Consider the following 25,300-nt stretch of genomic DNA (forward strand, 5'->3'; position numbering starts at 1 on the left):
ATCACAGATACCACAAATACCGAAGAAATCAGGAGGACACAGACCGTCAGCCACAGAAAACACAATCCACAAGCACAAATTAAACAACACTAAGAGCAACCGGATTGTTATGTTATATCTAAAAATAAATGGCAATATCAATTAAAATTTTAGAGGTATTTGAACACTTTGAAAATAGCAACGTGATGTTATAATTATTTTTATTATAATTATTGTTATTATTACTATGATCTTTAGCAGTTTGCAGTGAGGTTCCAATGTTGAATAGCAAGATACATAACTAGTACCAGGTAGGTTGTGTTTTCAAGTGTAAGATTATGGCAAATGTAGGTTTTTAGACAAAAATAAATAAATAATAATAAGTTAAAATTCATCGTCCAGTTTTCTATTTGTTTCACAACTTGAAATGTAAGAAATATGCACCTATTTGCCCTCATAAAGTGTAGTCATGCTCAGTAACTTACACCATTCGATCCAATGTTGTTATGCATCAATGTTATTAATTGGAACTTTTTTTCCCACCAGTATAGAGGAGGCTTATCCCACCAAAATAAAAGTTTTATAAAAATAGGGATGTCTGAGGAAAGAGATGAGGTTTAGACCAAATAAATGAATACACATTCTAAAAAGGTACTGGCCACATACTGGACACATGGCAAAATTATTCCACATATACACACGCACACGCACACGCACACACACACACACACACACAAGACGGCAAGATTTTTTTTTACTTCCTATTCAGTTTCTTATTACCTCGGACACCACATGAATAATGGACAGACTGCTCCAGTTAAGGAGAGGCACATTTAAAAAAGGCCATTCAGTATTTTTAAAAGGAAGCAGCATGACATGTCATCAACGCCACTGCAACGAGGAAGATCCAACACAAAGCTAAATCAGAAGGAGAGCTCATCAGAGAGCCTTGGTACAACAATAGTGGGGACATGGAGTAACAACATCTGGATAAAATGAAAAATGCATCATTCCAACTTCCACAATAACACAAAGCATAAGCACAAAATAAAATTAGCAGCCTCAGAATCAACATACCATACAATTATTGGTACAAGAAAATACATTTTTTTCAATATGGCCTTTTTGATTCTTGGTTGGCTAGGTAATGAAAAGGGCTTGGCGTCATACGTAATCTATTTTGAAAAGGTTGCAGATGTCTGAGCAAATGGCGAGCAAAATATAGCAATGTTTTCCAGTATGTTAGTGTAGGTATATGTGGGCATCAGTCTATTTTAAGACATGTATTCGAAAATAAAGTATATCTATGTGTGACTTTTTATGTGTTGGTGTTCATGTTGCCTTTCTGCACACTGTCTGCAACATATCCTGTGTACGTGAGTCTTGTGGGCAAGCCAGCTGTCATGCAGCTGTGTCGTGTGTCTGCTCCGTCTGATCATCTACTCCCTACGTTGTCACACAGAAGGTTGGCTGTGCTCATTACGGCTTGTTTTTCGCTTTTCTCCCCATCTGGCACGTCTTAATAAGACTGTATCAATATTAAAACCATGCAGTGACTCCAAACAAGGTTATGGTTGCAACCAGTCACTGAACAAAACTTCACCATATTCACCGTAACAAAAACATATGCAAAATCTCAGCTCTGTCGTGTGAAATATCCAGACAAGACATCCACAGAAAGGCTGAGCTTATTAATGACTAATGAGGAATCTAATGATTTGGATTTTTTGATAAAACACACTTCAAATCAAAGGTGGGTTGCTATCCAGCTTTACCTAAGGTACATTAGCGAAATGCGATTAATAGTGTGAACCAAGCCATTTGCACCCCTTGCTCAACACTCCCTGGGCTATCACCCGGAATCCCACAGGTTCTATCCAGGTTCAACCCCAAGCTGCTGTTACATGAGAACGTTCACCTTGGTGTCCGGCAACCGGAGTGCAACCAGGCCTCCCCCGACGAGCACAGACGAGGCCATGAGGATAGGGATGGCCTTTGTGATGCCAACAAGAGAACCAAAAAACAGGTTCCCCATGACGGCAGCCAGCTTGCATAGAGCATTGCAGAACCCAAAGCCTGTTCCTCTGGGGAGAGAAAGATCAGGGATAGGAGGAGGTACATGAGAGAGAAATGTGTTAAAGTTGGCTGAATCCCCCTTGTGTTTTATGATCATCTCTATTGATTCTATGGCAATCCATAAACAGGTCTAAACAACAGTATTAGCCAGTATGTACTCTATTGTTTGCCTTCTCACCTCCTAACAGTAGGGAAGGACTCAGTCGTGACCACATCCAGGGAGTTCCAGGCAGAGATGCTCAGACCGTTGTAAAGGCACAACATGAAAATCATCATGGACTCACTGGTGCCGAACCACAAGAAGAAGCAGCTGATGCCTGAAAGGACCATGGAACCTCCTGATGGCCATACAAACAAAAAGGAGCAAGAGTTAGTGACTATAATTTGACTAATGTGCAAGTGAATTATAGGGCCCTAATCAAAATTGCCTCTCATACTCAATGATGGATGCCCCGTCCATAACATGAATCATGTCAACATCCTACAGTCAATGTGAAAACAATTTACTCAAGTGCACACACAAACACGACGCTCACCCTTCCCCCTCTGTTCTTACCTAACATGGACAGACGCCCGATTTTGTCCATGAGAAGGGCGGACACAATGTTGCCAGGCAGCACAGCGAGGGTGCCCAGGAAGTTGATGAAGTAAACCCAGTAGGCACTGTAGTCGTCATCGAACGTCATCTGGCATCCCTTCTTGTTGTGGGTGAATGTGCTGTTGACCACTTCTGTGCCATCTATCAACTTGGATTCATCAATGTCTGCCCAAAGAAAAAACAAAGAGAAAACTGAGCCAATCACATGCAGGATATTGTTTTCTTGTCTCACAGTTGTTTTGTCTTTTTTGCAAGTAAGAACACTTTGACAAAAATAGTTACAGCTTCAACCACCTTCATTACAAGACTTACTTAGTATGCAGTTAAACCCTGATGAATCTGAGAATGAGAAACATCTTTATATATAAGAATAAAACATAAGAATCTTTATATCTCACCTGTGTTGAAGAAAAAAGCATCGATGAACGTACAGTTACGGAAGAAGGAGCCCACCGACGTCACGTCATCAAAGTAGCAGTTACGAAAGGTCGAGTCAATGAAGGTGACGGACCTCAGCTTCATATTGACGAATCTGGAGGAGCACAGTGACATTCTGCTTTAAATATCTGATCAGCGTATGACAGTCCATCCATCCATCGACTGCGTCTGCCGTAAAGTGGATTGTCCTACCGGTCGTTGATGAAGAGACCATTCCTGTGTATCTGGTTCTCCAGGGTGAAGTTAAAAGTGAAGTCTTCGATGCGTTCATTGTTGTGTAGCTGCACTTTGGAAGCATAGTCATCTGCCTGAAGGTGTTTGATGACGTCAGGGAACCAGACTGACAGGCCATAATAGCTGGAACCAGAAGAAGACCGTGATATTAGGACAGATACACACCAGGAGGCACTTTTCTGTCTTTTCAGGATGTGTGTTGTTGGTTGTTTTTTTGTTTTTTTAACACTGGCTTCTTTCACTCCAACCTCTGCTCCCCCTGAGACAATAATGGACCCATATCGATCCACAGACTGTGATTGATTTTGAGACCATGCTCCTTCTGCACAGCAGAGAGATCAAGATGACAGAAATGTAATTTGCCCACAAACCTAGTGTTATTATCTGACTGGAGAAATTAGACTTGTGTGGTTTTTGTATGACACAAAGGACATCAGGAGGTTGCTCACCCGAATGACAGCGTGAACCACACTATAGCGAGTCGCATCATGTTTTCTCGCATGGGGTAGTTGAAGCACTTCATGAGATTCCGATAGATCTAAAGAGAGACAGTGAGGCAGTGGAAAGAAATTCAAAATATGAAAGAAAATGAACGGCTAGCAAAAATAAATCGCTTCTCCGGCAATTCAATGAAAAGACAAATATTTACCCCAAGGATTTCAGTCTTTATCCGAAAGAAAAACTTGGTAACTGGGTTGCCAGACTCTGACTCCATTTCCACCAGTTCATCCAGCTGTTTGGGGATCTTGATCCTGTTTACCTGAGATAGTAATCAAGAAAAATCATGATGATCACAGTATAATACGAAAAATGCATTCAATAATCCTTTCTTGACATCACTGCGATTACATGCAATATCATGGATGTTGCTTTTTCACATATTTCTATAGTTTTGTGCGTCAAAATCAATGTAAACAGTGTGTACTACAGCACGACATGTGTTGGTGAAGAGGATTTCCCACAAGTGCAGCTCACGAAGCAAATAAGCCCGAACAAAACAAAACAATTTTTGACAACCTTCATAATTCAGATATGATCCTGCACAGTGAAAGCCTTAAAAGCTGTCCCAGCAGTGGCAGAATATAAGCCTCTTTGCTTCCTTAGGCGTCAGGAAACCCTGCCAAGACAGCGCACAGCAGGCACAAACACTCACGGTGAAGACTTTCTCCGGTTGCCCACGCGCTCTCATGTTGGTGTCGTGGATCTGTTTAAGGATCATCCAGGCTTCGTCGTGCTTCCCCACCTGACAGGAGGGAAAGCGAGAAAAGGAGATAAATTCATGGGATCAGCACTGGCCTCGCGTACTCCGGGACAGCAACACATCCACACTCGCATTAACTGTACAGAAATATATTCCTTTGAATTTTTCAAGATGGGCCAAAATGATGAAAGTCACGACAGCGGTGACTCATTTTTACTTCAAAGGCTAATTATCCAGGAGCAGGAAACCTACTGTCACGGAGTGCCAGGCTTCTATTTTGCAGTAACATATAAACCCCCCTCCAGGGATTGAAGATGACACTGTTTGTTCTGATTAACCATCTGTTGGGAAACGTCCAAGTACTCTCAAGTTGCCTGACGTTTTATTCTAGAGTTGTAAAAGCTGATGAGCAGGGACAGTTGGTGACGATCACGCAGCACCGTGAGGTGGCATTCTTGAAGACACGACTGCTGCAACAGATTCATGAGGGATCAGAACCCCTTAAAGATTCTAAAGCAATGATTAGGGGGAATAGCATTACCTCAAGGTAGAACCTGGGACTTTCGGGCATAAAGGTAAGTGCCACCACAGCACACACACAGGGCAGCGCACAGACGACCACAAACACCCTCCAGCTGTGAAACTGGTACGCTGAACCCATGCTGAAACTCCAACCTGTAAACAGTGGCATACAACACCAATGGCAATCAGATGGATGACATGGCAGAAGAGCAAGTAAATGCATTTAAATATTTTGTGAAAACATGACAAAATATGTAAAATGCAAAATATGTAAAAGTGCTTCATTAACATTTTCTTGAAAATACTTCTGCAGTAACATTATGTCCGATGACAATATACTGTATATAATGTGTTGCATATGTCTGAATTGTGTCTTTTGGTTAATGTGGTTTATTGTTTTGGCATATTGTCATTCCACACTAATTGTCTCGTGTTAATCTGAAACTTCACGCACCAAAGAGCTGACAGACTAAATGCGGCTACTGACTGTAACATACTATGGCACTACTTTTTACCGGTTATATATTTATTATTCAGAGGCCTATTTAATTTGCTTTATTTTGTCTATCTCCTATATGGTATGGTTGGTGTCTAACTATACATTAAAGTGATACTGGAAATAGTCATTTTTCTGCCAACAACGTCACTTTTAATCTGTCGGGTTATGCTTGGTACTCGGACCAGACCACCACTCACGATGTAATTAATGGATGAATTATACACTAATGCTCAGTGCACCATTAGAAACCTGCAGGTGGCTACTTAGCCAATTTTCAGCTCAAGGGGACGTAATAAAAGCAAATATGATTACTTACAGTAATGTGTCATGATTCGAGGAAGCAGTGACTAAATATAACTAAGTGTAGATCCTACTCTATATACTTATCAGATGAGGGACGGAGCTATTTGATCTGAGAGGCTGATTAATGTTATGTGAGAAACTTGTACTGGACAAAAAAAGGGCTGTAAATAAAAGATGGCTTTTAAATGCGAGCGCTCGGCGGCCGGAGCAGAGTGATGAGGCTCAGAGATGAATGGCTCTGCAGAGGAGTGCACAGGGACGGGTTAATTGAATGTGTAGGGAAGGAATTGAGTGTTTTCTGCTAAGTTAAATCTTGTTGCACCTGATCTCAGCCCGCAGGCACTCTCCCAGACTCATTAATCATTGTAACATGCACACTCACATATACACACACGGAGCCTTAACACATACGCTAAAAATATGTGCATTGACTGAGAAAAAGCAGAGAAATTAATCACATGAATTACCATATGCAGATGACACTGACACGATTAACATGCTGCGCCATAATGCCAAACTCCCACACATATTTATTGTTTACAGAAATGATTTTGTAAAACGTTCAGTGGAGAAAACAGAATACACTAAGTGCAAGACATCACAGTAAGAAATGAATGTTGTCAAGTTGTACAAAAAAACAACCGTATTCATGGTGTCAAAAATGAACAAACAAGGTTTGTGACTAAACTTAAAAAAGGTGTTAAATTCAATGTATTGCTGTAATTTAAATTTGTGGGAGTTTATTTATTCTCTTATTATGTGTAGAGTAAAAAGTTACATGAAGGAATGTGATGTTAACTAATAAGTAAGTGTGTGTGTGTGTGTGTGTGTGTGTGTGTGTGTGTGTGTGTGTGTGTGTGTGTGTGTGTACATACAGTAATACCATTTCTGCTCTAATTGACCTCATTTTTATAGAATCTTTGGGAGGAAGCACAGAAAGTGGTTGCTGTGGCAGTCCTCCCTCCCACGTTTCTCCACAGATCGTGCTTCATGGAGATGCCGCTCCAGCACTATCTATCAACAGGCGTAGGAGGGGAGTCAGGGGGTGGGAAGGGGGTTAACGCTAATGGTTATGCCAGAAAAAAAGCTACTTGGAATTAATCTCACTGCGTGTTAAAAATTCAGCTTTGAAAACAATGCATATCGACTGCTAAAAACAACTATTTATAAGGTGGGGTGGGCGTCTTAACTGGTATAAATGCACCCCAGAAGAGACCAGGAAGATGGATATGACTCAGTAAAAAAACAGAAATCAGCGAGAAGAAAAAAAAGTAATGACTTTTGTAGATGACGTCTCGCCTGTGTGTCTTCCTGCTTTCACCGAGTCTCTCTATTTATTTTTGTCTTTCTGTATCTTTGTCTTTCAGTGTGTGTGTGTGTGTGTGTGTCTGCGCGTGTGTGTGTGGTTATGTCTGGAGTGACTCAGAGAGAGAGAGAGACAGACTAACAGAGAGAGAAAGGAAAGGAGTTGTTCAGCAGTGATTGCCTTTTCTACAAAAATGTAGTGTGGCTTCCTGCCCCTCAGGGTTACTGTTTCACCCATGCCATTGGAAATCTCATTACAGGGATTATGTACATAATTGACTAAGTCTATGGATGACTGACTCAGCAGTGCTACGCTACTCCCAGACCTAGATAGATAGATAGATAGATAGATAGATAGATAGATAGATAGATAGATAGATAGATAGATAGATAGATAGATAGATAGATAGATAGATAGATAGATAGATAGATAGATAGATAGATAGATAGATAGATAGATAGATAGATAGATAGATAGATAGATAGATAGATAAAGATAGCTCCAGCTACATATTTACTAGATTTAATCTTTAATCATCTGAACAGTATTTAATGAGGTTACTCTCATGGTGGGCTTTCTTGGCAGCAAGGAGACGCTTCAAACTCCCCGTCCAGTGTGATGAGAATCTGTATCGAGTAGACCTCCTACAGGGCCCCAGCTGTGAGTCTGGCAGGGGGCTTTTGGGAGACGTTGGGAGTCAGCGACTGGAGAAGATAAATGAGAGCCCTAATGGCGTATCAAACCCCAGCATTGAGGCACTTGCATGATAAAACTTCACTGATGCCTTTATCTCCTCCTTCAAAGACATAAAGGTATCCCTGCAGAAAGGTATTTTGGCCAGCACATCGTAGTGCTGTCGGTTGCAGCCACTGCAGCACTTTAGGGAAAACAAAAACCACTGGTGAACGCTGAAGTATGTATGCAAGACACGTAGTTCCCTCTGAGAGAGAAGAGATGCAGAGTGGTAGTGAGTGTCAGAGAGAATAAGAGCAAAGGAAGGATTTGACCATCCACTCTATACAGTATTTGACAGCAGAGTTTCCAAGTGAAGACTGGTTTCAGAGGGTCTTGTGAGTCCTTCATCAGGGTGCTTCTGAACAGTCATGTGAGCCTCGTGCATGTATGTGGATTACATATAGTAAAACTGAGAAGTCCTTTAATGGAAACTCCACGATTAGTGATGCTCTGTCATGTTCTATGTGCGTGTGTGTGTGTGTGTGTGTGTGTGTGTGTGTTAACCCAGATAACCTCTTACAATGACAGATGTTATTGCCTTCTATTTCCCTTGAAGAAGAACTATATGTGGCTGCAGTCACATCATCCATGCCAGTAACAGCAACACACACACACACACACACACACACACACTGTCTCTCCTTCCATGACGTCACAGGCTGGCTAAAGCATGGTCTGGCCATAAATCACCTCTAGCTGTAGCTTTGTCCTATTAGAGCAAGGAGAAAAACCTAATTATGCTTGATCAAGAAGAACACTTTGCGGAGACAGAGAACGCAGAGAGAGGAGAGGTAATAAAAGGAAGGACAGAGTTAGACAGAGAGCTGGGGTGAGTACAAAACAGGAGGACGGGAGTGAGGTGGAGGGGGGGGGGGGGGGGGGGGGTGCGGCAGTAAGAGGAAGGGACAGCAGGTTAAAAAAAATGGGTAGAAGTCAAGTAGACCGTGCTTATCAGAGTAGAAGAAGAGGAGCGAGAGAAAGCTCATTCTCTTTTTTTTTTGTTTTCTTTCACGATGAGTGCAGCTGATACCTATTGCGGTACTGTCATAAATCAGGGCTTTCTCTCCCCCACAGGAACACCCTCTCAGCATGCATCTGCTCTACGGTATCCATGCGTACGTTAATCTCTTAACCTCTGCCTCTCACTGCCTGCAGCCACTCAGAGCTATTAGGTGATTGATTCCCATGGCAGGGAAAACTAGCACCTCAGCCCACAGCCACGGGTTTTGCAACCTCTAGTCGGGAGCTCTGGATAAAGTCACATTGCCAAGCGTCCAAACTTAATCCTGTTATGGCCTTCGCTGGATATAACTTTTAATGCAGCTCATAATTGGCCAATCCCAAGACAACATGTAAACTCACCATAGTGTGGTATGATGGCCCAAGCCATAGCAGATGCATAGATCTCTCCAATCATCCAGAACATACACAGCCAGCTGAGGTGTTCTCCTCTTTTCTCTCTGGACAACACCTCTGCAAAGAAGGAGAAAACGATGGGCACAGCGCCTCCTATCCTGCAAGAACCAGAGACAACGGGACAGTTAGTGGGATGAGGATGAAGAGTCCAGGTCCAGAAACCTGGATTTATTAATAATTATGTCTAACTTTCACATAGTTGACTTCATGATTGCTTTTACATCTAAATCCCTGAGTTTGTGCCCTGTTTTGTTTCTTCAGTTCAAGAAGAAAGAATATGGAATTTGATTAAATATTTATATTCCAACAGACTTTATTTAGGCATTGTTGTGTTTTTTTGGATTGTTTGCCATTCACATAAAATAGACTGCAGGGACTTTGCAAATACGACAAAGGAGACCGAGTAAGCTTAAATAAATAAGCACAAGCATATTTTTTTCCCCAAACTTAATTCAAAAACATTCTTTGTGCAGGTCTTGCACGGGTCGTACTGGCAGCTTGGACAGCCTTTTCAATTACTCTGGATGTCTCTGGGGAGAGTTGTGCAGATGCAATTACTGAATTAGCTCTTAAAGGAACGGTTACACTGTCAAACAAGAGGATATAATAAATCACTGTCTACACAATGTGTCTATGTTGTAAGAGACCGACCCCGACAAGAGCTGTCTCTTATAGGGTTTTCATTTTCACTCACTCTGGTTATTTTAAGAGATTCTGGTATTGCAAGAATCCATATAGAATGAATTGAGTAGAATATCCCTGTCTGTAACATCTTAGAGATTGGCTGTTAATAGTTTGTACTGCTCTGCATTTCAACAGTAGGAGAAAGTTATGTGTTGATGGACAGAAAGAGTCAGAAACCAGAAACCTCCACCTTTCTGTGGAGCAGTAAGAGAGAAAAACAGCTTTACGTAACCATTAGGTTGCTGATGCACATGTTGATTTTGATAAAAGAATGTTCAGATAGTGTGATCATCCTGTTAACAAAGGAGGTTCTGACCTCGACTTTACCAGACTTACCCAAAGCCTGCCACGAGACGGCAAAGGAGGAAGACGCCATATCCCTGGACAAATGATGACAGGAAGGCAAAGAAGCCGTTCGTGGACATGCAAATGAGGAGGCACTGTCTGCGGCCCACTTTGTCAGACATCCCTCCCCAGAAGAACGCTCCAACCATCATCCCCAAGTAGACAACACTGCCTGGAAAGAGAGAAGAGAAGGGTCTGGTTCATGTTTATCTTAGACACAATGCATTACTTCACATCTTCCCTGTGCATATGTTTGTATTGGTCTTGTTTTGGTATCTCAGACTACTTAAACATTTTGGGACTTTGTCTCATTGGTCACCTCATGGATATGGTTTTAGTGTCAGTCCTCTCATAAGGTTTTATCTATAAGGAAACTAATGGGAACTGCATTTTTTTTCCCTCATAGAATTAGCTGGATTTTCGTCACAAAGCTCTAGGGACATCCTCTAATTATTTTTTTCATTGGGAAGTTTCCCGCTACAACAGCTATTCTTAACAAAGCATTTCCGCCAAAAAGCAGTACATCTAAGAATAAAACCCGTTTACTAACAGTTTGAACTGATCACCTTCACAGATTTGTGTTTTACATCACCATTCATTATAAAAACAACACGATTCTCCTTTAAAGTAAAGTGAAATGACATTTTGAAAATGTCTACCTCTTAGTCATCAAAGCCACCTGACGCTGACTCTCAGCCAAGAAGCGTTTTAGGAATTGTGTCCTCTAAACGTCCCTCCGCTGGCAAATGTTGAAGTGCCAAATTAAAATATGTAGCAACATTAAGATTGTGCCTCCAAGGAAGTAATGTTGAATGACTGACTAGCATATGGAATGTTAAACTTATACATGATCGTGCCTTTTTAAAAAGGGGTAAAAATGCCGCTAGATGCAAATGCTGATGTCAATCAAAATGTTTTACATTTAAACACGCAAATTACATTTAAGACCTATGCATCTGACAAATCAAAGCTATACTAATCCTGCTATCCTAAACATTAGAGAACCGACTGATGGCATGAACCTGACACGCTATTTTAAAACCCTCAGACCCAGTAACACAGTCTAACGGTGATACGTAAAAACAGGCCCTGATCAATGGGGAAACAAATGTGAACAGTAATGCGGGGTGACTTTACAAAGAGGACCTCTGCTCTCATTTAATCTCTCTCATCACAAATGGGATCAATTCTCTCCAACAAAATAGCATCGATTTCTCTTACTGATCATCATGAGTCTGCTCTGGAGAGAGGAGCCTATTATTACTGCTTTAGTCTACGTCGTATGTGACATTGTGTGGTTGGAATGCCTCATGGACGTACAGCGTCTGCTGCAAAGAGCAACTCCAACTTGATTTGTCCCCCTTGAGTTAATAACTGAGTGTGTTTTGTCTTCATCTATGTCCAGACATTATGCAGTCACATAAACCTGGTGTAGAGGGGATATTTCTATTCATAATTCCACACACAAAGAAGAGAATGTGAAAGTTGCAGTCACATGGAGTGATATGACTCACCCCAAGGGACACTTAGTTCATCCCATTACAATAATCTTAATAGCAAGATGTATTTCCTTTCTCTAATGTCTGCAGTCAGGTCTCCTCTCCTCTGCTGTGAGCAGATATCTGTTTGACTCTCTTGCTTTAGGGGTCAAAACCCGTCTATCTGTCACATTTGGCAGCCGTCGAGATACTCGCCTAAAGGGACCATAAATTCTAAATTTAATGGAAGTATTCGGTTTATGCACAGTTCACTTTTGCTTCGTTAAGGAGAGGCTAGATACGGTGCATAGGGAAACACCCACTGGCCACACTTTTAATTGTGATGCATCCAAACATCCAGAGGCCTTTTTATTTAGTGTCAGCGCTCTGCTTTCCATAAAAACAATAAAACATTTTAGAACATTTTTAGAGATACCTGCCCAAAAATAGACAAAGAACGCACCTCTGAGTTCTGTTGCTTTAATGACCTTAAAAAAGGGGGCCAGTAAAACTGTTGAGTAAGGAGTACATCCCTCACAGCACAGTCCATTATGTAATGAATTTATTGATGTTCAGTCAGACTTGATGCATGGTATCTGTGAGCGTGATGTCAGCAGTGCCAGCAAAGCGGTAGTAGTGTAGTCGTGTCTAATAAAATACTAAAATAGCACAGACATTATGAGGTCTGTCACCTCAACAGAAGACCAAAAGGTAGCTCTTGTGGCATTAACTTGTCATGAAAGAAAGTCTTCCATATTTCAACAGGTTTTTGCGTATATTTCCCCCATGAGGGACTTTTTTTCTAATATGATTATGAGTCACACGCCACCGTCAGTGTGATGTCAGAGGGATACAGTGACATTTTCCGTAGCTTTTGGACTCGAACCAAGCAGTTACTACACTGCAGTAAAATCTTAGGTTGAAAAGCCTTTCAGGAGACATTATTTAATAATTATCTATCCAAATGCTAATTGTAATTAGCCAAAACATATCGATCTGGAATTAACATGAAATGTAAAGTCTTCACTTTCTGAAGCACTGATGTGATACATTAGAAGCAAAACTCCTTGAACGGATGCCAAGTGGTGCAGACGTTTCGACGTAAGGGTGTGAAATACAGCTGATGTTGGACTTGATGACCCATATAGACTCTGAGCACCATCAGAAAATGACAGCGTGTCAGGAGACCTCACAGGAGGAAGCCAAAGGTTTTGCCGCATGTCGCCGTTGAGATGTCAAAAACACATTTCCAGGAATGTTTAATATTCAGAAAAAAAATCCCCAGGCTCACTCTAAACACAAGGCAAATCCTAAAGAATGAGATTTTGTAGTAAAACACTGCCACAATCATACACACATAAACAAAAGGAGTAAATCTAATTCACAGATTAAAAATATAAACGCATTCAATCTCTTATGGTGTAGAAACCAGACACTGGGGAGCTAGATGAAGGAGGGAAGATAAGAAATGTATACAGGAGCAAGCAGACCAAATATGTGAGCAGCAGAAGAAAGAGCAAAAGCAACGAAGAGGGGAGTGACAAAAGAGAGAAAAGGGGTAATAAGGGAAGAGAGTTCAGTAATTGCAAGATCGGATGAGAGACTGAGAGGGAAGAGGGAGGAAGGGGAAGGCCCTGGTGCAGTGTTTTCTGTCCTGTCACATCCCGAGGAGCCCCCCGAGAGCCGTGGGAGCACTGAGCTGCATCACGACCTCTTCTCTGATTTCATGCTTTGATGCTCTTCGCACAGCAAACTGCTTCGGCGTCGCACAAAACACCCGTCCTGTTTTATTCATAATGATGATACTATCATACAACAGAGTGCTTGGTAAGCGCTACGACGACGCTGTGGTACCTTTTCCTCCACCCCGTTTCTCTGCCTTTTCATCACTACTCATATTTGATCTACTCTTCTTGTCCCTCAGCTCCGCTCCCCTTTCGTGTCCCTATTCCCTACCTTTCCTCCATTTTTCTTTCTCTCAGCTTGTGACCTCTCCCATTGCTTTCCAATTTCTTGGCTGACTTCTCACTTCCACTTCCCATTTCTCCTCCTTTTCTCCCCTTTCAACTCCCGTCCCATCTCTCTTCTCCTCGGAACTTCCCTCTCATTTATTTGCCTTATTTTCCCTCTTTGCTCCGCTGTCATCAGCTCCTTTACACTGAGCACCGTGTAATCACATTTGTACTACATCGTGTCAGTTTGATCGGATTCATGCCTCCGTCTTCTGCCACCTCCGCAGAAAAAGAGATTGGAGCTTTTTGTCATATTTAAGTCATATCAGTGGGAGCGGGATTTCAATGAAATCTATATGAAAGTACCCTTTTGTGGAGCTTAGAGTGCAGAGTTTAAAATTACTCACTCAGCATCAGTAATGATGCAACCTTCATTACATTAAAGACTGTGGATAATTCCCGTGAAATATAGTGATGGCATGAACCCCTGATAAAAGGCGAGCAGTTGGACATGGTTTACTTGTGGCTGATGATTGCTGGTGGCAGCAGGTTTGGTCCATATGTGCCCCCCCCCACCACACACATATCCGTCTCCCACACAATGTGGAGCCCCACTACTCTAGTAGTGTAATCTCTGCAGTGACGCTGCAATCTTACTGCAGTTTAGCCATGCTCAGCTGCCCCTGATCCATGCAGCCCCACACAGCTTGTCAGCTGGCTCGTGCAGACAGGGAGGAAGAGGGGGAGCCACGAAGAAAAAGGAAAAGACAAAAAGAGTGAGAAGTACTGTGGAGATGGATCTTAAGAGGAGGCAAAAAATAAGGTACAAGAGATCAGAAGACAAGGAAGACAGAATGAAAAGAAGATAAAGTAGTGCGCAAACAATGGAGGAGAGGGAGAGTATCGGTGGCAGAAAGGCAGAGGTGGATGTTAAGTGAAATGGGGAGAGCTGAGTTGAGAGAGTCGGGGGGAGAAATGAGGGGAGTTCTCAGCAGGGATAAGACAGCCTAAGAGAACAAATAAGTAATGATAGGGTGATGCGTTCCCATTGTCTGTTGTGGCTGAGATGATAGCTGAGCTTCTCCCTCACATTGTTGGTGTACTGAATACCATTAATCTCCCATCCCTCTGCTCCCATCCTCCCACACCTCTCTCCCCATTACTCTTCTCTAACTTGGCAATCTCTCTGTTTCAAAGCCGTCTCTCCTCTCCCCCTTTTCATTACACATATTGCATCTCACAGCCCTTGTTTTCCCTCCTACTTCCCACCCACATCATCCACTCTTATTTAAAATATTTACATTTATCTAAAACCCCCGATGACAACTCTCCATCCTCCATTGTCATAGCATCAAAGATCTGAGATTGGGTAGGACCAAAGTGAATTCTGTAATCTAATCAGCATTTCAGTCATACATTCAACTGAAGCTTCTCCTTCTGCATTATCCCATTGCATTCAGTCACTCCGTGCAGCTCTGTCTCTGTTGTTAATGGAGCTGCCCAATTAATGGAGCTGCCCAATACAACTACGAATGGAGTCCAGCACAGTGGAACTAATCAAACAGCAAAATTCAAACTGATGTCATTCAAATGTTTCAAATCTATTTGAGAATTTGTTTTTTGGAGGGTTACGGTTATTTATCGCCTGTTATTCTTAGAAAATGACCAGTTCCACTTTGCAGCTAGCTTAACAGCCATCGATGGCCATACAGACAGCCATGAGCCTCCCCTAAACACACAGAGTCACACATGGTGAAGACTTCTAGAAGATATTTTGTGTTATCTTATTATTATTTTGAAGTCACACATGCAACCTTTGATGATCGGCTTTTCATTTATCTATGCTGGGAAATCAGCTTCTATAATTGCCTTAACCGGGTTTCTTGTATACAGTACATGATGTTTAAGAAATCATCTTACAGCAGAAAGACCCCTGTAACCTGGTTAATTAAACACACTAAGGTAGCCTTCCCCTTCCATATAGCTACAACCAACCTGTAGGAGTCTACTGCAGCAGCAACCAAGCCGCACGTACCACTGCTGAAACCCTGGTCTTCAATGGTAAGTAGTCCAGCCACTCTGACCCCTGAAAACTATTGCTTATCTCCACCACCAGACCATCATGAAAAGGACATCGTATTGTAAGGCTGGCCCTGGAAAATAAGAACCTCGTTGTCCTGCTCGATTAAATGCAGGTTTTATGAAATACATGACAAATGAGACCCTCCCCAATAAAATTCATCCAAAGACTTTACTGGCTGTTGTTTATTTCTACACTCAAGGCAATAACATATTGCCATGGAACCTGTAAAATACCAACTCACTTCATTTTGTTGGCTGTAATTAAGTGTAATTACTCTGGAAAACTCAAAATGGATACCAACAAGGTCATAGTAATCATGTAGGGTCGGCTCAGACACGCACACCCACCCCACCACACACACACACACACACCAATCATGTGCACCTCAATGGGGAGGAGCCTCAGGGCAATCAGTAAGAGAAAGCAGAGGAGAACGGGGGGAGGATGGGAGAAGAAAAGAGAGAGGCAAATAGAGAATGCGTGGTGAGAGAGAGGGACAAGGGGGTGAGGTTGGAGTCACGAACAAGGAGATGCAGAGCGTGGAGCGTGAATGCCTGCAGGACTTTGATGGTTACAGAGGAAAAAAAAGTTTACATACTTGGAAACAGACAGAAAAAATGAAGGTGCATTATATGTAACATCCTGTGAGGATTTACAGGGACAAGCCCATACAGACATACATTAACAAACTATTTTATCATATAAAAAGGCTAAAATATGGTGATGCCATAGTTTACATATGTTTTTCAAACTTTCAGTCACAAGCACCATGTCGAAAAAACCCTGCCATATCAATTTTGCATCAGTTGTTGCAGAGCAGGTGATGTATTGTCATGTCTCACTGTGGCAGTTAGTATCTAAGAGCCGTGTGCCTGAATTAATGTCCTCGCCACTCTGGTACTGACACAGTGAGTCAGCCCCTGTACACAGCTCTCTGGTGATGGATTATACACCTGCAGCCATAGGGACTACTGGGACTCCTGCTCGACACACAGAGCACACAGGGAATACTATAGCTACCCTCTTAATCCTGACACAGAGACCAGTGGCCCGAAACACCTCATCATGTGAATACAAACACATAACGGATCTCATCTTTTAAGACAAACAATATTCCAAAGAATGTGGCATGACCCTTTCTTTTGGTCTACACTATATACTAATTCAAGCCATGTTTACTTAAATACCTTACATTAGTATTTAGTTGTGTCTGAATTATTAAGTGGCATACTATTAGTGACTACTATTCAATGACTTAAAATTGCACCTTTACATTCAAGTGCAGATGTTTTTTTGTCTACCACAAAAACAACTGCTTTGAGCCAAAAACATCATCCTGCTTAGTTATCCATGATACTGATTAGCAAATGTCCGCTCATCAGGTTGGTCTTTGTGAATAACAAGGACCTAAAAAAATGATGTGACATTTTGAAGAGGGAACAATTGCTTAGTGACTCAAAGAGGCAAGGGGTGTGTGCAACAAAATTATAACACTTGTCAAAACAAATCTGTGCAGCAGAGGTCAAGATGTCCTTAGGCTATAGCATGAGTCAAGCACCAAATACTAATGATCCTACATTTCCCAAAATGCAAATGGACAGTGTCTTTTCATTATACTCTAAACCCACATCTGTCAAACTTCACGCCTCCAGTTTGTAATATACACAATTTCCTTTTCACACATAGATGCATGCACACTCTATCATACTCATACAGGATCCCTTACCTAGCCATCCCGAGCGGGAGTTGGGTACACACATATCGGTCTCTGCGCTGGGTAGCACGAAGCCCACCACGAACACCTCCACCCCGTCTGACATGAGCGCCAGCCCGAGCACCAGGAACAGCTGCCACTGGAACCTCCCATGGCCACACTCCTGGATGATCAGCTCGTATTGTTGGGCCAGCTCCTCCTCGTCAGCCTGTCTCTCCTGCTCCAGCCCCTTACGGTCCCTCGTGGCATCCGACATCGGTTGCCCAAGCGCCACCTGGCCCTCCTTTTGCTTCATATCTGTTGCCGAGGGGATTCCCTGGTACTCGCCTTCGTAGATCTCATCCTCATCATCGTGGCCCTCTGTCGCATCGCTCGAGCCCTCCTCGTTGTCATGGTTGTCATCCGGTCTCGGAGGGTTCCGGTAGAAATCCTCGCCTTCGTCCTCCTCGTCCTGGAATCGGCTGTAGTTGTGGTGGGATGAGTACTCATCTGTGGCGCGGTCCACCACCTTGTTGACTTTCTTCTTTGCATGCCGCTTGGCCTCCTTGACCATGTCCTTGGCCCCCTTAGCCAGGGAAGTCCTGTTATTGTAAGTGTCCTCCATTCTGGCTCCAGTTGTGGGTCTTCACAGGGGTTCTGAGGAAGTAGAAGAAAGGGGGAAGAGGGGCAAGAAGGGTACGGTATGCTGATGGGGGACTTGCAGGAATGGTGAGCTCAGTGGGTCTTGAGATGCAGCAGGGGAGAAAACTCTTGAGTCTGCAGTCACCACAGGAGATAACCCACAATGGCTGTGGCAATCATAGGCCAGGCTGAGAGAGATAGGGGGGAGGGTATAAGGGAAAGACAGATAAAAAAGAGAGAGAACAAGCAGGACGAGGGACAAGGGAGAGATCAGAGAAAAGAGGGAGATGTTCATCAGATACTGCCCATAACTCATGTCTCCTCTGCTACATTCATAACTATCCCAGACTAACAGGTGACACCCCACAGACAGCGCATAGCCTCTTTAATCATTCACTCACCATTCTCCCAGGCCTTTTAAACATTTGGAGTGATGTGAGGGAAAAGGCTTTCGCTGTATTAGCTCTCGGTTTGTATTCAAAATGAATATTACATTTCCAGGGGCAGTCGGCACGTTCTATATTTCATAAGTCAGACTTTAAACGAGAAATGCTGAATCTGCTGACTCATGATCAGCTCTGAGGAACAGAGGTTAATAAACAAGACACTGCCCGAAATCAATTTTCCCCCCAATAAAGAGCTGGTTTATTATAATGGGAGTGACTATCCAACTGGAACGGCACTGTCATATTTAATCTGTGCAAAGAAAGGAGGAAAGGAGAAATGTACACTCGGACACAGGTACATAATACAAACGCATACAAAAGGCCCCGGATTTTGTGTAGTCAGGTGGCACACATAAAATGGATCACACGTTACTCGCGACAAGCACACGTAAATGATGACGCAGAAAGGCTCCCTCACACGCCTAAACAGACAATGCACACACTGTACGTGAGTGCACGGTCGCAGCATGGATGGGAAGCCCTTTCCCATCTTGGCAGGTTGGTGTGATGTGGGGGGAGACCCCAGGATAACAGTGGGAATGATGTAACATGATTTCATAGGAGTGTTCAAACTGTGATCCACAGGTAATCATCACATCGCCTCCACAGGCTCCCTCTGGCTTGCATATTCTATAATTTGTCATGGCAGAGAAACCTGAACACGTATTTAAAACGCATTTAAGATTTGTTGAGTAAAAAGTTGAATCAGAGAAATGCTATTTTTTTAATGAAATTTAATGAAAATTGTAAGATAAGAGTGGATACTTGGAGTGGGGTGGGGGATGGCCAGTGTGTGTGCATGCGTGTGTTCAGATCTGTCCAGTGTGTGCGATTCCCTTGTGTCTAGGAGCTGCTCACCACAGCCTCTAATGAACACTGAAGCCTTGTCAGGAGAACACAAATCACAGGGCCAGCTCCAACTCCCATAATGCAATTTTACTGGGCAAAATGACACGGCTGATTCAAGGTGAATCTCCTAATCCCTTTTGGCTCATTGGATGACTTCTGTGCTTGTGAGCACACACTTTTAAACAGGGGCTGATCTTTTTTTTTTTTTAAATACGTCCATTGACACCGGTGGTGCCTCAGACAGTGTCTTTATGAGTCACCCTTCGGAGTAGCCAAAGGGTGATTCATATGGACAGCTTTTTGGAAATCTGTTTGTGTCCTTTGTCCAAAAGCAATTACTCACTGGATCATTGATAAGCTGCACATTGCCAGGGGTTAACTCAGTTTAGTATTGCAGGGCTTCTCAAAGCATTTCTTTTGAACCTTTAACTGTAGCTTCTTGTCATTTGTGGAACTTCTCTATCGACTGTATCTTTTAAAAATAAATATTTGGAATGCCAAAACCCTGCCACGCACATGTCAGACTCCAGTACTGTCAATTAACTGATGCTATTTATCATTCCAGGATCAATTCCTGTTAGCTATTACCCATCTTTTTTTTTTTTTACTTCAAACAAGCATGCACACACACTGGCATAAGAGGATTCATCCTGCCTGTCAGAGAATCAATGGAGTGTATGTTGAGACCTGCTGTCACTGGTGATGAAGCTCAGAGGACACCCTAGCACCGAGAGGACCAACCCCACCTGACTGCGGTTGACGAGAACCCGACAGCGCAGACAGCTCGAGCAAACGGGAGCAAACGAAAATCAAACTGGGTTAACTACACCAACACTGCCAAACCAACCAATCTCTGTGGTCTTTAAACCACTCCATTTGCAGACTGCATCTGCTTTTTGCAGAATTATAATTCTTCCATTTAAACAGTTGTCACCCAGGCTTCAATGACAGTCAACACATGCCTAGTTGTGCATCCAGCATTCATCTCATTACCTTTATTTTATGAAGACCATCATTACTTCCCTTCTAGGAAACTGTCTAAATGCTTGATTCTATTTCCTCAGATAGCAAACCAACATTGTGACGAGGATATGTATTGAAATATAATGAAGACTGCATACACTTTCATGCAGGGCATAGCTGTTCCCTATAATTATAATAAAGAGAGTTGATACAGTATGTATACCGCTGCTATGACCCGTGTAAGGATGGCTGAAAATAGGCCTTGCTCTGGCAACAGACCTGTCTGCATGATGGATAGCGACCCTGCTTTCCTTCAACCTCCTTAGAAAACTAAAAAAAAAAAACTCATGATCAAGTATCACTTGGCCTCTAATTTCCCCATGCATGAATGAACATAAAGATAAATGAAGAGATTACAGTTACACAGAAATGTTGGCCATACATCTAACTCAGGAATAACAATTTGGGAAAAGTAAATATGTTAACATCCAGACTATGCGTTTGACCAACTGAGTCCATTTCACCATGCTCTTTCATTGCTTATCATGAATTTATTTGCCAAAAATGGTACTGCATGAAGCTGCTAATGAGCATTTTGAATGACAAAAATGTAACAATCGCAACACCAAACATTATAATAATTACAGCGGTAATGAGGACTCTTATTTCTAAGAACTTAGAACACAGTTAAGTAATTATCGGCACAATAAGGGCCATCTAATGCACTTTGTCAAAAGGATGGATGTTGATGCTGATCTACCTCACGTCCGGCAATCATCAAACAGATTGGCATTGGCAAGCGGGTTGTTAGAATAAGAATTAAACAATCAATTTCAGGTTGCTTGACCCATAACTGCTGGAGGAGAAGAACTCGAGAACTTGAAGGAAAATCAATAGTGCCTTTTTGGCTGAGTGCAGTCCCGTAGTCCAGACCTTGGCCCTTACACACTACAAAAAATAGTAATGATGCAAAACAGTGAGAGCAGCTGAGGCCTCTCTCCCTCTCTCTCTCTCTCTCTCTCTCTCTCTCTCTCTCTCACAACTATTGTTAGTTCAATCAAATGTTAGAATCGATGGTTGGATCTTCAAAAATGCTTTCTGAAGTGGCAATTTCCCGCCTCATGCTTATTTTTTACTGGCCTGTGCGTTGCACATTCAAACGGTCCCTTGCCCTTTAGCAACCACGAATACTTTCTGTCTCAGTCAGGTTTGTCTTGTCAGTGTCCTGCCTTTCAAAGACATGCACAAGCACCGTGGCTTGACAACTGATTTGTTCTATTATCATCAGAAAGAGCAGGTCCAATCTCTAAATGGGCAGAGCCGCATGTAATCCCATCAAAATGGAGAGCCTGTGACCTCATCTGGAAGACAGAGGCACAACTAGCCTGGGATGTCTTCCGTTAGGAGATTTCATCAGGCACTGATGCCATTACTGACTGAGCGGTGGGGCAGGGAGAGGACGAGAGCGAGGAAGGGGGTATATGCGAAGTACAGAATAAATGGAGGCTGGGCAAAAGAACGTCAAAAGAGAGGAGGAAAATGGTTGTTTCTGTGGAATAAAATACAATTATTTAAAAATATAATTTAAAGCACACAAGCATTACGAGTCTCTTCAACAGGACTCCACCACCCATAATCTAAACTTCAAAAGCAGGCGGGGCTGATTGCACGCCATGCTAATGTTACATCATGCAGATTCATAAAGCTGATACAGCAAGCTGACATTTCCCCTTCCTACCATGAAGAGCTAACACGATTTATATTGACTTAAATCGCTTCTAATAAAATATCTGAATACTGGATAGGACAGTGTTCTATTTCAATCATAAAAATGTTACGTCTGCACTGACAGAAAGAAAACACATTTCACAGTTGATAAAAAAAACATGTCCCATCCCACCCTGAAGATTTACAGAGTAAGTAAAGTGTGTCATATTTTGCCTAGACTGTCAGTTTGATCTTCTTGGTCTCCCTGCCTTGCATCAGACCCTATATCCTACACGAACCATAATGTGCCACTACAGACCTTACACTTTGTGTTGTAATGATGCAATATTTTTTTTATAATTACATTTTGAAATGAAGGGATTTTGCAACCTGCGATCACTTCCAACACTTTTCATTGGACGCATACAGAGTTAACCCAGCATTACTCGGCCGCAGCCGCTTTCAGATTGCAAACAAAGCACTTTGCCACAGATTTCCAGTTCACCGACTGTGTGTCTGTCAATCGCTCGCTGCCTCTTGAGGTGCAATTCACGGATGAGTCAGTTGCCTGCTCCCGCATCCTCTCCTCTTTTTTGGCGGCAGTGCAGAGTGCTTTAACTGCCCCGGGGCAGGTGGCTGGATTGCACTATATAGCATGCACAGTCCGCAGCCAACAACCAGAAACTCTGCTCATCCCAAGGACTTCCCTATCAACATGCTGATTGATAATTAAAAAAAAGAGAAAAGGATAAACTGTGAGCTCCAGTTAGGGTTACAGCTCAAAGAAGCAGATTCATTGACATATCCATGCAGCTTATAGGCAGCTAATATCTGATATTTTATGTCATGTCACCCTTAAAACTGAATGAATAAGATCCCACTATTAAAATGATAGTCAGCATATTGAAACTAGAACTATGAGGCAATTCTTATGCCTGTTGGCTGTTTTCACTTAATGATGCCAATTTCTTTACTTTTGTAGGAAGTATGGACTCAGTTAAGTGCACTCACAGAAACCACGTTCACGGAAACCACCGCAACTTTTAACAAATGATACACAAACTTGTGAATACATAATGAGGTATCCCAGCCTCCGTTTGGGAGACAGAATTACATGAACAGCATGACAAATTAGTCCTCGTACAGTTAAAACGGTTTATTACAAATAGAGGATTTGCTTTAACCCGTCAGCATGTTTTCAGGGGGGGAAGTAGTAATTAGGCTACTTACCGTCAATTATGGCGTGGAGAGTGAACTGAGGTGATAGTTACCCATCGCACCAGACTCCGCGTTTGCTTTACTGGAAGAAATCTTGGTTTCCTTTAGAAGAAGAAGAAAAATGTATAGCCAATAGAATAGGATCAGAGGTAGGCTAATTGCCAGCGCACGACAAAGAGTTTTTTTTTTTTTTTTCTTCCTCGATGCAGTCCTCCCTCGCTGCAGCACTTCAGGAGAGGAGCGAGCGAAAGAGAGGTTGTGGTGGCAGAGAGAGAGAGGGAGGGATGGGGGGGAGAGAGAGGCAGTGTAATCAATGATTGTATTTCATTGAGTGATGCGGGTAATTCCGTCTGATGGAACAATCTAGTTAGGTGACTGCATGACGTGAAACACTGCAACACACGAATACTAAACAGATAAGAAACGTCTAAATTGTATATGCAGGCTACAGCCGGCGAGTCGGGGATTTCGCCTATTCACCATGAGTGTGGATGTGAACAACGAGCATCGGTGCAGGAGGATGGTTTGTATGGATAGACCCGGGCTTCTGTTTGAGGGCTAAAGTTGTCCGTTTAAGTAACAGCTGCTGCTTGATTGAAAAGTTTTTTCCCCCGCATCATCATGTGTTAGATCTGGATTCTGTGAACGCGGTGGTTCGGGGTTTGTCAGTTCAGTGAGTTCAGGCGTCTGTTTTTTCAACTTTAGCCATAAAGTAGAGCTGTCTGGGCCATCACCTTGTCATATGCGGAGTCAACTCTGAAGCCGCACGTTGCATTTCAACGACGGGCTCTGTCCATGGTGCTGAACGACACCTGAACGCGTCTCAGCGCGCCTGATGCCCGCTCAGACGTGCACATTCTGTAAATATCCAGGTGCATATTTACCTGCAGAACCTTTCGAAAAATTGCTTCATCTAATCATATTTATATCATATCTATAATATCCCATATAAGTGATTGGCAGTTAAAATATAACAGACCATATATAATATATTAGCCCATATTTACTAATATAGCCAACAAAGTCTTTCAGAGTAGGCTTTTACAACAAAAATGTCCTGCATTAACTACATGTCATTCCACGAATTCATAAAATTCCATTAACATAATATATTAATTATGGGACATCTTATCCTGTTCAGGGTCACGAGGGGCTGGAGTCATTCCCACCTGATGTATGGCAAGGACAGGGTCGCCAGTCTGTCACAGGACTTACAGACAACCATTCACCGCTATATTTACACAACCATAACACATTTTACACAATAAAACCAGTAAAATGCTTACATCTCTTTACAGCTTGTGCTCACATTAACAGGTCAGGTATTACGGTTAATATTCTGCTCATATATAATCTTTTTTGCTTTACAGTAGCCCAAAAATAAAGCCTTTGATTTTCAGAAACTATAACACTTCACTTATTTCTATGCCCAAAAATAATGACCACAGGAGGAGTAATACTATGGAAGAACACCACACAAAGATTATACAATCCTGTTACAATCATTGCATAACCTAACACAGGCTCTCAGCGATAAGTAGGCTCTTTAGATGAAGTGTGAGACAGTGACTGCCTGTGCGCCTGCTATGTAAGATCCTAATGCCTCTAAAACCTGCAAGTAGTTCCTGGAGAAAGTGAGGGAGGGGTATGACAGTCTGATGTAAGCACGGGGACATTCAGCTTTTCAGTATTCACGTCGTTAAAGCCTGTAAACTGTACCAGCGATACCATTCTGACTCAGTCCGCTGCAGGAATGATACCAGCATGTTCTTTGATGTACTGAACGCCATCCATCTGAATCCTTATTCTCATTTTTTAAAAAAGAACTCCATCTCAATAGCTCCGTGTTAAAATGCTCAACATGTAGGACATGCCGTGAACAGTGCAGCCTGGTTGTGCATTTGCTTACTGAGTTTAACCACCAAGACATGGC

At 42.5% G+C, this 25,300-nt stretch overlaps 1 protein-coding gene across 1 annotated transcript; it reads right to left on the reverse strand.

Annotated features, from left to right (window-relative positions):
• Nucleotides 1-1,731: 1,731 nt before the first annotated feature.
• sv2ca (synaptic vesicle glycoprotein 2Ca) lies at nt 1,732-18,372 on the reverse strand. The gene is made up of 12 exons (XM_084025546.1): nt 17,576-18,372; nt 10,328-10,508; nt 9,254-9,405; nt 5,068-5,201; nt 4,479-4,568; nt 3,975-4,085; nt 3,775-3,863; nt 3,284-3,448; nt 3,052-3,185; nt 2,612-2,818; nt 2,234-2,393; nt 1,732-2,063 (listed from the first exon to the last, which is right to left on the reverse strand). The coding sequence occupies exons 1-12, from the start codon at nt 18,165-18,167 to the stop codon at nt 1,880-1,882; spliced, it is 2,199 nt and encodes a 732-aa protein (XP_083881672.1). The 5' UTR covers nt 18,168-18,372; the 3' UTR covers nt 1,732-1,879.
• Between the last annotated feature and the right edge of the window lie 6,928 nt (nt 18,373-25,300).

The sequence above is a fragment of the Eutrigla gurnardus genome, assembly GCF_963514095.1.
Source record: "Eutrigla gurnardus genome assembly, chromosome: 13".
In the NCBI taxonomy this organism is placed as follows: Eukaryota; Metazoa; Chordata; class Actinopteri; order Perciformes; family Triglidae; genus Eutrigla; species Eutrigla gurnardus.